Here is a 14,433-nt window from a genome sequence, read left to right as displayed (position 1 = left end):
TATACATATACATATATATATATTTCTTTTTAGCGGACGGTCTATTTCCATAACTCAATGGATGTATAAACCTTATGAAGATGCTGCAAGTTCATTTTATGTTATTCGATTTTAGGGCTTTTGGCAGCTGAATTTCTATTAGATTACGTGTTACCCTGTTCGCTCTTCAGCACTCGCTATTTTAAACAAGATACAATGGAAGACAATTTGGCCAAAAAAATTTCTTTAGTTTCAATTTTCAGTGTATTGGATACTGCCCTATACTATATCTTGATGATGCTTAATCCATAGCTTTCAACTCCTTGGTCTGGTCCTTTTTTGTAAAAAAAAAATTCTCACTTCGTGACATAATATAGGGAATTAAATTGACTCTCCTTATCCTTGTGCAGTATGGGAGCTTTCCTGTTAAGTGGTGGTACTAAAGGTATATGATCGACTCATTTTATTCAGTTTAAAGTTTCGACCATTGTATCTTGGTCTCTCAAATTGTATTAACTGTATTTTCTTCTTGATGGTCTCACTGAAGGAAAAAGATACAGCCTTCCTAACTCAAGGATAATGATCCATCAGCCTTTAGGTGGCGCACAGGGTGGGCAGACTGACATAGATATTCAGGTAATTTCATGTTTATAATTTATCAGGTGGCAATTTCTCTCTTCTAGTAAAAAGAAAACGGTTCTTCTCAATGTTTTTGTGGACCGTATCCTTGTGTTCAGGCTAATGAAATGCTACATCACAAAGCGAATTTGAATGGTTACTTGGCCTACCACACTGGTCAAAGCCTTGAAAAGATCAACCAAGACACTGATCGTGACTTTTTCATGAGTGCTAAAGAGGCCAAAGAATATGGGCTTATAGATGGTGTTATCTCGAATCCTCTTAAAGCCTTCCAGCCCCTTGCAGCTGCTGCCGAAGGAAACTAGTTCTCAAAATCTTCACTGTGTGATTCAGTTATAGTTAAATTAGCTAAAGAAAAGGTTGTATTGATTATATCTGGAACTTGAGAATTAGAATCCTTGCCAAAACTCGGTGTACTTTTTGTGAATCATGAAATTCTATACTATGATCTTATAGTTTGTAGTTGATTAAATCAAAGATGATATCAGGTGGACTCAATCTATTTTCTTCTGTATGTGATATACCTAGGAATTTCCTAGAGTCATTCACATCTATCTATTTTTTTTTATCAATCTAGAATTTTTAAATCTCCAGCTGATCTTTTAAACAATATTAGCTTACGAGTTTCAGGAGATCTATACATATGTAGAATAGACAAACATAACTGTGTAGGTGATAAGTAAATGCCACCTGGTTCCGACTGCGCATTTGTTGTCCCATTAGAAAGATTACCAGATCTTGTGTAACATTTGATGGCAGAGATTGTGGTGGTGAAATTTCAAATTTTTACGGCGATGATTTTTTATTGTTGATATACAAGCGATGCTAACGAGTTTATGACTTTGTCTCTTCAACAATTTAGTGCGACACTGTTATTTAATATGTTTTTATTTGATAATGTTAACCGTGAAAGGGCCGAAGAGACGTGGTCAAACCGGTGAACGTGAAGTCGCAGGCTGTAGACGGATACATCAGAGGAGCCATGTTCATTTAACAAGTTGTAAATTGGTCCACTAATTACTATGGTTTTTGTGTTTGCTTTAAATCCATTTGATTTTTTGGATGAATTTTATTTTCGATGAACTCCAAATATGTTGTTTTCTTCAAATCAATAATTTCATTTGTGTTAAATCCATCCATCAAAGCATAGAGTCAGTTCACAAAACTTGACCTCGGGCAAGGGCACGATGTTGGAAATGAATTCATAAAAATTTTGAGAAAGTTCCTATGTGCTTTCTATGCGTGATTCTTGTCGCCACTCCCATTCTTGTCTGTCGGCAGTGTTGGCATTTTTCTCGTTACCTTCTTTTTGTCTATTCTTTTATTCCCTATAACACACAATCATTAATTAATTATTTGATTGGTTAATCAATTAATCTCTATTTATCTTTGGCCTACTCTGGTTGAACTTTCAAGAGCTTATACAACTCGAAGGATGTCAGATTATAGCACATTTCCTGTAAGAGTGTCACATTTCTCACACACTTCTTTTCCATCGCCTTCCTATAGATAATATTTCTGTTGAAAAACGAAGCTTGAAATTCTTCAGTTCCCATAAGCTTTTTTTTTTTTGCAAGTATTTTTTTTCTCTGTTAAGCTCAGAGGGTCTTGAAAACTGATTCGACCTTGTATTATTTGAAGTAACCTGGTAATGATCATTGTTTATTATCCGAATAGAGAACGATAGCTATAGTGTGCAGAGCTTATAAAGTCTGTGAGTATGGTGGGAGAAGGTACCTTCTCATTTCACTGCGATGACGATATTTTTTCAGATAATTGTGATCCTCTGGTTGGATATGCAAAAGATAAAACGATTCCTGTGAGCGAAGAACATCAATGGTTCAACGTAGCTGATGGTGAATTCATGGATTTATTTTGTTCAGTGTTTGGCCAAGAAAATGCCACGGAGAAAAAGGCCGAGTTGTTTGGAAATTATGAACAGAAACCTGATTCGGATACTTGAATTCAGAACGATGATTCCATGCCTGATCTCGAGGAATTCAAAGAAAATCTGCAGTCATCAATATCAGAACTCAGAAAACCTGTTAAAGAAAAACCTGGTTCAATCTCTCTTGCATCATGGGATCTATTGAATAGTTGTGGTAAGGGATTCAAGATGTCGAGAGAAGAGAACTTGAAGAATGTGATAGAGGAGACTCCAGTTGGTGGAAAGAAATTATCAACAGAAGAAATCTTGAGAGTTGCTGGAGAGAAGTTCATCCAATTTTCCACCAATAGGACTGACGGGATTTCCATGTTTATCCACCCTTATGTTGGTTCTTCCCTCTCAGGGCTTTCCATGGATGAAGCAAGAGATGTGAAGCTTGTGCATCTTCTCCTGTCTGCAGCAGAAAATGTGGGAAATCAACGCTTTGATATTGCAAGTAAATGGATTTCTCGATGCCTGTGGGACGTGGGTGGCATCTGATTCAGGTACACCAGTCCAGCGTGTAGCCTTTTACTTCGCTGAAGTTCTTCAACAGAGGATATACAGAGAAGCAGGGTGGATCACTGGTGAGAAGATGAGAAATCAACCTGAGAAACGAGAGATATGTCTCACCTTGGGTACGAACTACACAGTCTTGGCAGCGGACCAAGAGCTGCCCTTTGCTAAAGTTATGCAATTAGCAGCTATACAAGCCATTATTGAGACTAAAGACATCTCGCAAAATCCATTTGATTGATCTCCAATTAAGGAGTGGAATCCAATGGACAGCCTTGATGCAAGGGCTCGCAGATTGCTCAATCCAACATCTCAAAATAACTGTGGTGGTAACAACTGATGTACAGAAAGCGAAGGACACTGGCAACAGACTGCTGAGTTTTGCTCAATCTTTGAACCTGCCTTTTTATTTTCAAGGTTTTTAATCTAAAAGACATGAAGGATTTTAAGGAAGATCTGTTGGATGTAGAAGCTGATGAAACTTTGGTTATTTACTCGTTTATGATGTTAAGAACAATGATATCAACGCCCGATTGTATAGAGAATCTAATGAGAGCAGTAACAAGACTCAGGCCAGCTACAATGGTGGTCGCTGAAGTGGAGGCCAATCACAACTCCTCTTCATTTGTGGATCGTTTCATTGAAGCACTCTTCTTTTACAGTGTTTTTTTCGATTGTTTGGAAGATTGCACGGAGAAAAACAATGAATTCAGAAATATACTAGAAATAACTTATTTTGGTGAAGGGATCATCAATATAATTTCAACAGAGGGCCAAGAAAGGTTCACTAGGAATGTCAAAATACGTTTGGAGGGCATTTTTATTGAGGTTTGGGATGGAGGAAATCGAGCTGTGCGAGTCATCAAGGTATCAAGCTAGTTTAGTTTTGAAGCAGTTTTTACATGGAAGCTCATGCACTCTCGAATATACTGGAAAGGGCCTTTTTGTTGGATGGAAGGGCACACCGTTGCATTCTCTTACAGTTTGGAAGTTCGAATAGGGGGAAAAGAGCAGAATTTTAGTTAAAAAAGTTTTGATGTTTAGTTCATTAATTAACCTTGGCTCAGTTGTAGTAGATGAGAATCCTTTCATCTCCTCGACTTCTCAAGAAAGGTGAATTTAGTGGTAAAAATGCAGAAAGAAACAAAATGTTGGGATCTTCGATCACAATATCACCCATCAGATGTAGATAACTAAGCTAAGAGCCTCTGGATTGTGTCAGATGCTGGTTCAATAAGTCATTGACAACAATGGATTTGCATGTCGCATGGAATTCATTCATGCTGCATTCGATCAAGAGGGTGGATGCCCTTCGAATTGAAGGAAGCCCATCCAAATGTTTTGTGACCTGTGAACTATGGTGTTGGCATGTATTTTTCATTTTACGACATGTTCGTGTATTTAATAAGAGCAGTTGAAAGAACTGTATTATTCTACTACTGTGCTTACTTGATATCCAAGAGAAAGAAAGAACTGTATTATTCTACTACTGTGCTTACTTGATATCCAAGAGAAAGACAGCATAAAGGGACAAAAAAATTGAAACTTGTCATAGATTACATATTCAAGCAACAACTGTTTAGGGCCCATTCTAGTACAGATAAATGATATGAAGTGCTCAACTTAAAATAAAAATGTCAAATTAGAAAAAACAACAGAAATCCATGCCCCATTTCATGAAGAAAAAACAGCCTCAACCAACACATGTTTCCGCTTAGGATACCCCAAACCAACTATGTGGCTTAAATATACCTTGTCATCCTTCACTGTTGCAGCTGTAACCAAACGATGAGTTGCACCACTGAACTTGCCCACTACACCAGCCGTCTCCCAATCATCAGAACTTTCGAGAAGTTTTGAAGGGTTTCCTGCAACCACCAGCTTCGTGGAAGATACGAGCTCCAATCCATCTCCAAATTTTAGGGAACCTCCAATTATATTGACCAGCTTAACCTGATCTTCTTTTCCTATTTCAATCTTGAATAGTTTACCGGAGAAAGTGTGAATGACTAATAAATATCCGTTCGGATGGTAGACAATTCCATTGAGTCCAAACAATTTCTTGTACCACTCCTTTTGAGCAAAAAGGGAGCTCTCAATGGTGTACAGGAATTCTCCATTCACTCCAACCTTCCAAATCTTGCTTCCTGATGTATCGGTTACATATGCATTTCCCTCAGGATCAACAGCTACATCATCCGCGAAAGTTTTTTCACCTTCTGCATGGTTTCAGATCGAATTAGAAGAACCTACAGAATGGTACTGATGATTGTGGAAAGTCACACCCTTGAGATAATGAAGTATGATGCACGCTACTTTATCTGTTTTGTCAACTAAACTATCTCGATTATACGATGATACTGATGTGATATACCACATAGATAGAACCTGCACATATATATTTAACATTACATGTTCAATTCATGGACTCCAGGACATTATGATAGTTTCGATGAGCTTATTATGGGACCATCGATCCCAATTCAAGATACAATCTCTTGTTTGTTAAATAAAGCTCATTCTAGAGAAATCAGAGCTTGCCGAACTCCAAGGAACTTATCAAACAAAGAAAAAGATCCAAGAATCCATGGCTAAATTTTTTGTTGGTAAAATATTGGTATTTATTTTGGAGCAAAAAAACGTTTATTTAGAGCTTTCTTGGGTTATTTAAGATCCATGATACAACCATCATTATAACATGACAATAGGACCACAAATTTCAACTAGTTCCGACAAACATTTAGAGCTTTCTTGGGTTATTTAGATAAAGAAAATCCCTCTATTTATTTTCATTCTCGGATATAAACATCTACAATCTTGAAAGATCGAATTTAAGATTTTATTTTCAGAAATTCGAATCTAAAAAGCTGTTCCTTTGAAATTCGAGGCAGAAACATAACGAAGGGTGATTAGAAAAAATTGGAAATGATAGTAGGTCTACTGAAACAAATGGACGAGTTGTCAAACTTTTCGGGAACAGACACACATTTGGCAGTAAGGTATGATGAATTAAGTGACTTCTCGTGAATGATCGTGGGCTATATAAATTAATATAGTTAATGGTTTACTTTATACCGTCAACAACCATCAAACGCCTACCGACAGCCGCCACCCACCACAACAGACCTCCGGCAGTCTACACCGGAGTTCCGGCGAACTTCCGGCAAGAATTTCTCGTTTTTTTACAATATTAAACTTCAGTCTATTCACTCGATATTAGTTTCCAGAAGTTAAAGATACCACGAGGAGTCTGTGTACATTATGTTTATCTAAAAATATTCACAAGTCACACCTATGAAATTTAATAAGAAAGAGAGTAGATAAAACGAGATTAATTAGCTGCAGTTTGGTGTTAGAGTTAAAAAATTCTCGTCAGAGCTTGAATTACTGAACTTGGCTAATCATTTATAAGTCATCAGCAGATTACGAGGATCATCACCTGGTCGGCTGAGTTGGGTGAGAAAAATCCGCCGCCACGTGGTCAGATCATACGCCGCCAGCGCACTGTATCGGTTTCCGAACACGTCGGCGATGGCCACCACCACGCGATTCCTGGGTCGATCCACGACGAGCCCGAGAGACGAATTCTTCCCCAGGTCAGTGTTCTCGACCACAACCTCCTCCCGAAGAACAGACCCCGGAGCATGGTCTTGGTCCACCGGGACCACCCCGAGACCGCCCTCGAAGAAGGAGACGATGAATCGGTGGTTGAGCTGGTCCCACTTGGCGCACTCCCGGAGCCATCCACCGCTGTGGTAGTGGTACACGTGGGTGGCGGGCTCCGAGGTCTCGGAACGTATGATGTAGGCTATGGGAAGCGCGGAGAGGAGGAAGAGGAGGATGAAGAATCTGGTGGAACACAAGAAGGAAGCCATGTACAAACTGCAAAAAACTACAAGACGAAGAGATTAGGTGACGGAATGGAGAGTGGGCTAAGCTAACTATTAATAGAAGAGTTGTAAAATAATAATGCAGTCGAAGAAGAGAACATCGGCAGTGTGGAAGGACGATGGAGACAAAGTATGCCCAAAGATTCCAAAAATGGGGGCTTTTTTAAATGAAATATATAAAAAGAATCAAGTTGAAGTTTCTCTATAAATCATCCAACATAAATTTGTTTAAAAATAATATTTTTTAAAAAAAATTGAATTGATTTTTTTATAAGTTGAATCGGATAAAAATATATGTCTTTCAAAATTGTTTTTTTTTAAAGATTAATAATTGCTTTTTCTATTCTATCAATCAGATTAAAATTATTTGCTATCTATTCAGAAAAGTCATTCTTGTTAATAAATAAATAAATTTTAGACAAGTTTGATCACCAACTTTTTAAACCATTTTGGTCCTGTTGTTTATTAAAACCATAATTTTCTAAAATTTTAATATAGAATTAATGTAGGAACTAAAAGTGACCAAAATTCATTGAGTCAGCCAAAATAATTTTGGCACGAAAAAAGAAATAAGTACGGAGTCCATTTCTTCAATTATTGTGTTTCTTTTAGGTTGAATGTTTGTTTGCTTGTCTCAACAATTCTATCTTATCTCTTGTGTAGTTGATTAAGTAAAATTATATCGAAATTATTATGAAATAATCATTAAACTAGTGGAAAACTACATAAGTTTTTGCCAATGATTCATCAATTTTCAAAACATGATTTTCTTGAAATTTGCATCGTAATTGAAGCAAAAGTTGAATTGTTAGTTTTGATAATTTTTAATAATAAAAATGTGCTATTTCAACCTTGACTGGTCCTTGTTCACGAATCATCACATCAATTACAATGAGTTTATATTAGATATACATTTAAATTGACTTCATAATAATATTTTTTTTTCAAAGTTAATCATAAATAGAAAAAAATTAAAAATATCTAATTGAATTCAAATATACTTTTATAATTTATCACGCAAAATATAAAAAATAGGTATTTTGTGAGACGGTCTCACAAATTTTTATCTGTGAGATGGGTCAACTCTACATATATTCACAATAAAAAGTAATACTCTTAACATAAAAAGTAATATTTTTTCATGGATGACCCAAATAAGAGATCTGTATCACAAAATACGATCAATGAAACGTCTCACACAAGTTTTTGCCAAATATAAATTTGAGTATAACTTTAAATTTTTTTTTCAAAGGTATCATAAATAGAAAAAAATTTAACAATATCTAATTGAATTCAAATATACTTTTATAATTTATCACGCAAAATATAAATTCGAGTATAGATTTAAAATTTTTTTTCAAAGGTATCATAAATAGAAAAAAATTTAAAAATATCTAATTGAATTCAAATATACTTTTATAATTTATCACGCGAAATATAAATTTGAGTATAACTTTAAATTTTTTTTCAAAGGTAATCATAAACAGAAAAAAAAATTAAAAATATCGAATTGAATTCAAATATATTTTTGTAATATATCACCCAAAATATAAATTTGAGTATAACTTTAAATATAAAACCATGATTTTCCTTGCAATATACGTAACTCCCCAAATTTCTCACGTCAATTATAATATATGCTACCACAAGAGACCGATTATATAACAAATCAAGAATGACATTGATAGAATAAGTCCAAGTCAATAGTATGATTTACCAATGGCCAAAAAAAATTAAGGCACTATTTTGACAATATACCGCAATATTTGATCGATCAGAATTAAATTCCCTTTTTGCTAAAATTAAATTACGTATTTTCAGATACATATATTACCTATTCCTTTGTTTTTAGAAGCATATATCACTCATTCTACAATAATTTGATTTATACATCCTTCCAAAATCTATACTTTTCAATTTACTATTATTAGGTATAAATATTTTATTTTCTCATTCTCTAGATCAAATTCAAACCATGTCGTAGTATCTTGGGAATCAAAGGGAGAAGGTGAAATATTACGAAAGTAACATAGAAAAAGTCCATTTTGATGATCAATTAAATTTATAATTTACTAATAAAAAAATGAAGAGATTGACCAATTGACTGATGTTATTGAGATGCAAGAAACAAATAAAACACAAATAACGAACATAGTGTAGCACAACAAATGTATCACAACACAAAGTGAGACAATCTTACGAGTCAATTTTATAAAACAAAAATATTATTTAATATTATAAATATGAGCAGAGTTGACTCATCTCATAGATAAAAATATGTGAGATCGTATGTCTACTACACATTCAATGAAGTGTCACCATTGATAATTGTAAAAAATATGATAGTCGATGACAACAAAGACTTTTTATAAAATATTAAATATTATATGATAAAGTGAAGTCCACACGTCCAAAAGATGCAATTGAATACAAATTTTCTATCAAATAGTTTTCTCAATTAATTAATACGCAAGGGACGTGTGTTGATTTCGTTATTGATACACTCGTACACTTCGAGAATGTTATGATCTGCCACGCACAAGCAATACGAGAACATAGGATTATGTGTATTTACATATATATATATATATATATATATATATTTGGAATTTTTTTTCTTAATTTTTGGGGTATGGTGTATATCGTCCTCTGGATGCTTATGCCACTAAGACAAATTAAATGGCTCGTGACATCTATTTTGGACGATTCCAATTTAATTTATACCTAAATTGTCAATTTTGATTTTGATATTTTTGCAAATCAAGAATGGATCCAGAATTCAATATCATGTTCAAACCTGAATTCCATATTTCCAAACATTAAAATGGTATTTTTAATTTCAAATCTCATCAAATCCTTTTAAATTTCATGATTTCAAACACACTGTAACTGAAAGTCGTGTTTGAAACCGAAAGTCTACCTATTTTTTGATAACTTTTAGCACTCCTTATTCATTTAAGATAATAACACTCGACTCCTTAAAAAAAACACTCAAGACTTAAAAAAAAAAAAAAACTATATAAATAAAAGAAATAATTCTGCAAACTTCAGAGAAGGGTTATGTTTTCTTTTCTTTTTTTCCACGAATATTTTTATGGTCAGTTTAAAGTTTAAACAGCGGATGGAAGGGCTCAAAAAGAAATCACAAACTGAACCACGTGGATTTCGGTGCTCTGTTGAAGGTATTGAGGGTGACAAAAACAATGAGAACAAAGTATGATGACATTTGGATTAATGAACTGAAGCAGGGTGAACTATTTTCGTTCATGATTTAAAAGATGTGTGAATCAAGTTCTTACCATGTTTAAGATCTGGGTTCTGTGTGTGATCTTCCGATGTGAGGATCTGAGCTAGCGCCCGCGCTATGGAATTCTTCCAGCTGCGCTGACAGCTCTCTCTCTTGTATCTGTGGTGCTGCTAGCATTTTCTTCAGATGACTTTTGGTCTTCACTTGCTTCTGATGAATTAGCCACACAATATTTTTGCAGCCATCTGTCCATTTCCCAAAGGACATGCATCACACTCTCTCGTGCTGCATAACCATGGCTCTCAATGGGAAGGATAGATAACCAGGCGACAAAGCGCACCATGGCCTTTCAAAGCGTTAAAGGACCGATCTGACTGCATTATTTGAACGACAATTTATTACTTGTGACAGTATTTTTAGACAGATACAATATATAATGAGGACGGAGTTGGAGGGACAGATATTAAGAGCATAATGCTCAAAACTAATGCATTAAACTTTTGTTCAGGTATGTGTGAGAAATAAGAGAGAACTAGACAGAAACATTTTTCCAATTGAAGATGAAGATCTTAAATGTATGACACGCAGCAAATACACATGATTCTACCTGCATTGCCAAGGTTCCTGGATTGTTGTCTTCCTCTCCGTGGATAAACAGAATAGGCTTTTTAATTTTATTAGCCGATGTGAATGGACTCAATATTAACATAGGTAGAAATGGCATCCCACAGCGTCCTATCCTCATTCTGCAAAAGGAAAGTGAGGAGCTTAAAGCAACATAACAAATGATGAAGACAATGCCAAAATGAGCCTAATTAACCTAATTGGACCCACCACCTGAAACCCAAATGGTGTAAGAGTTCTGTTATATGCTCCAGAACGAGCAATTCCACAACAGAAAAGATCGGGTGAGCAAGGAGATTTGAAGTCATGAAAGCCCCATAGAAGTGACCCCCAACAGCGATTTTGTCAGGGTGAGCCACCTAGAAAAAAACCTATGGAAACATTCATTTTCCTATCGAACGTGTTACATTAATAATCGTATACAAGTACAGAAACATACACTGCGCCGAATAACTTCCTCCACTGCAGCCTCTGCACTCGAAACAAGTTGCTTGACATAGCTGACAAAAATAAAAAAATCGGTTCGTGCATTACAATCCCATTACCACAAATATGAAATTGATAAAATGATATCCATGAAAAAGAACTGACATAATACAGATTGACTTGGAATAGAGTAGTATCAAGAAAGTTGAATGCAACTTCCCCTTAATAGTAAAAGACAAGAGGAGAAACAATAGGGAAACAAACATTACTCACATTCGACTCCGTGAATTAGATTTTCCATCAATCCTGCACCAGCTAGCTTCAACTCAGGTCTTGCCAATTCTAAGGGATAGTATTTTGTCCCTGAGAGGTGAGAATGATAGCATAGGAAGGGGTGGAGCATCAACAATATCTCTAATCTCTGGTGGAGGAGGGTAATATCCATTGACCAATGATGAATCTGCTAGAAGGGAAAATGGAGAAATTAGAGATAGTCCAACTCTCACAAACAGCAAATGGGTTATGGTGATGCATATCGTCGAGAGTAGCTAAGCTTCAATACTTAGTACCACATTTGACATCATATCCATATATAAATATAACTAATTTTGAGAAAGAGATCATACAAAAAGTTCAGAAAAAGTTCAATACATAATTTAAGTGAAGCATGCGCACCACTCCAAAAAAAGCCTACTAATCTGCAAGCTAAAAAAAACAGTAGATTTTTTCTGATGATTCATGCTCGCAATTATATTTCCTAAATTGGCAACAAATAAATGTGCTGCACAGAGACAAAGGACATATTTTCTGAAATCAGGGGGCAATATTTTACAGATGGACGTAGTGCCAACAGTTCAGAAACAAAACAGAGATAAATCCACTGTTCCCAAAGAATGTAGGAAAGCAGAATCAGGTGCTAAGCAATATATTAAGATATTACTCACGTTATTGTGTGGAATGACCTTTGATCGACACACATGTTGCGAGCTTCGAACGCAACCATTAGTCATTAATCCACTAACAATGCAAGTTTCCAAAACCGGAAGTGTATTCTTCCAAAGAAGGATATTCAAGAAAGATATGCCTACATCATCTTTTAGAAAATCAATATAAATTTCATCTCTGAGAATTCACGAGTTTTTAAGAGAAAATTCATCAAAGAAGGATGCACAAATTCGATTGCAGAAGAATCAAACATCAACAATCATTAGCAAATTTCCTTACCGACCAGCGGAGAAAAATACCCATAAATCATATAAAACAGGAAGAAAGGGCAAAAGGCCTCTGATCAAACAAACAAGATCGGTGGCTATAGTTAATCTCAGCTAAGCAGTATAAGCTAAAACAAGCAAATTCTCAATCACTTCTTCAGCAGAAACAAGGACAAACTCAAAATGATAAAAGGAATCCGAAACCTTCAAAATCAGTGGCTGCGGAAGCGGCACCGTTTGAAGAACGACCATTCTCTGCGGCGTTAACGGGGACGAGATTATGGGATCTCAAAGCTCTAGCTCTGATGCTAGCTGAAGCTGACGAACGAGCTCGGATCAATGAGAAAGGTGGAAGAATGGGATGCTTGAGAGAGAGAGAGAGAGAGAGAGAGAATGCGGAGTGGGGGAGGGGAGAGCATAAATGGTCTGGAGAAATGGTGGTAGACTGTGTAAAGGCGCATGTCGATGTTATTCCAATGAACAAGGCAGAGCGGATGATTGCGTTGCGGGAAACAACAGGCGCAGCTCTATTATCCTTTTGGAATCTCTTTTCCTGCGGGTAATGTTTCGGTGATGGGGTGGGGGATATTATGCTTCTGTATTACTAGGTATGGGCACCTCAATTCTTGAGGTGGCTTACCCAGATTTGTAGTTTAATACATGATTCTTTATATTTTTTTCAGAGTAACTAACCATGTGTTTATATTTGTGTCGGTTTTATTTAACAATGTAATTTTTAAAGCTATATGTATTATGAGTATAGCAATTTTTTTATTTTCTTTTATATCAGTATTCGTACATTTAGTATTTTTAGTTGATAATGTGCTTAACATAATAAGAAATTTGTGAAAACAAGAAATTTATAAAGCGAAAATAGTTAGGAAAAAGATTGTTTTGGTGTTCAAATGAAGTTTAATAACATGTTTCAAACTGACTATAAAGTATTTTCTCATTTTAAATCTAATGAGAGATCTATTCCATAAATAAGTTATTATAAATTCGAAAATAAAATATCCATATTTAAATCATGATAGTTGTTGTAAGAGTGTCGCACTTAATGACATTGTTGGCGCTAATGAATTTATAAACGTGGTAACTTTAACTTAAATATTAGTTGTAATATGACCCATTAAACAATCGATAAAAACGCTTAAAATCTTAGTGTAATCAATGTTAAAATATAATGAGAGTTTAAAAAACTAAATGCACCAATCAAGTTAACGTAATAAAACTAAAATAAAGATTAACTAATATATAATTCGGAAGAAAAAAACTCAAAATGACTATGAAATTAAATAATTGGATACTAATATAATCTCAGAATTTTGTGAAAATCGAAAAGTGTGTCATCGATTAACTGGACTATAAAAAAGCTGAAGAAAAAAAATAGAAACAAAACAGAAAACCTCCATAAATTAAAATAGTTAAAACTAAGTCTTGTGAGTTCTCAACAATGGGATCAACAGAAACGAACTCACAAGAACTCAGAAACAGCTCTGACCATCATGCTTCCAGGTAATAAATAAAGAACATGAATTTGATAGTTAAGACAACAAATTTCAGTAAAATTAATGCTTGTTTGCAATTTTGTTCTTCCTAGCTACTGTCCTTGACCCACATTTCACATTACTTTTTTGGCCTTTGTTATTTATGGCTTCCATCAAGTCCCGTAATCAAACACCATCTGTTCACACAAATAAATAATATTATGATTTACCTTTCACTTTCTTGACACAAAATAAAGTCCTGTACTCCCAAGTGTGCAATATCAAGTTGAGCCAAACGTACTCTGCTCTAATTCAGGCTCTTTTATGGACCAGAAAACTGGATCACCACTCAGCGAGAAGATGACTGAGAGTCACACCATGAAAGCTAGTATAAACAAGACGAATGGACATATCAAGACTAAGACAAGAAACAAGATGAATGCCAGGAAAGGATTTCACAATACAAACCTTTTTTTTTCAAGTTGAA

The 14,433-nt window shown here is 35.1% G+C and overlaps 3 protein-coding genes and 1 pseudogene across 3 annotated transcripts; 2 read left to right on the top strand and 2 right to left on the bottom strand.

Moving 5' to 3' along the window:
* Positions 1–118: 118 nt before the first annotated feature.
* Positions 119–1,116, top strand: LOC140967311 (ATP-dependent Clp protease proteolytic subunit 5, chloroplastic). Its single transcript, XM_073427768.1, has 3 exons — positions 119–424; positions 527–615; positions 717–1,116. Exons 1-3 carry the CDS (start codon positions 391–393, stop codon positions 921–923), a joined length of 330 nt encoding a protein of 109 aa, XP_073283869.1. The 5' UTR covers positions 119–390; the 3' UTR covers positions 924–1,116.
* Positions 1,117–1,792: 676 nt separating this feature from the next.
* Positions 1,793–4,451, top strand: LOC140967281 (DELLA protein RGL2-like; annotated as a pseudogene).
* Positions 4,452–4,590: 139 nt separating this feature from the next.
* LOC140967282 (uncharacterized) lies at positions 4,591–7,109 on the bottom strand. Its single transcript, XM_073427713.1, has 2 exons — positions 6,501–7,109; positions 4,591–5,280 (listed from the first exon to the last, which is right to left on the bottom strand). The coding sequence occupies exons 1-2, from the start codon at positions 6,934–6,936 to the stop codon at positions 4,736–4,738; spliced, it is 981 nt and encodes a 326-aa protein (XP_073283814.1). The 5' UTR covers positions 6,937–7,109; the 3' UTR covers positions 4,591–4,735.
* Positions 7,110–9,878: 2,769 nt separating this feature from the next.
* LOC140967230 (uncharacterized) lies at positions 9,879–13,030 on the bottom strand. The gene is made up of 6 exons (XM_073427636.1): positions 12,664–13,030; positions 12,193–12,332; positions 11,522–11,708; positions 11,262–11,322; positions 10,743–10,944; positions 9,879–10,572 (listed from the first exon to the last, which is right to left on the bottom strand). The coding sequence occupies exons 2-6, from the start codon at positions 12,256–12,258 to the stop codon at positions 10,501–10,503; spliced, it is 588 nt and encodes a 195-aa protein (XP_073283737.1). The 5' UTR covers positions 12,259–12,332; positions 12,664–13,030; the 3' UTR covers positions 9,879–10,500.
* Positions 13,031–14,433: the final 1,403 nt, after the last annotated feature.

The sequence above is a fragment of the Primulina huaijiensis genome, unplaced genomic scaffold (assembly GCF_012295235.1).
Source record: "Primulina huaijiensis isolate GDHJ02 unplaced genomic scaffold, ASM1229523v2 scaffold24871, whole genome shotgun sequence".
Lineage (NCBI taxonomy): Eukaryota > Viridiplantae > Streptophyta > Magnoliopsida > Lamiales > Gesneriaceae > Primulina > Primulina huaijiensis.
This window is presented reverse-complemented; position numbering and strand designations above follow the sequence as displayed.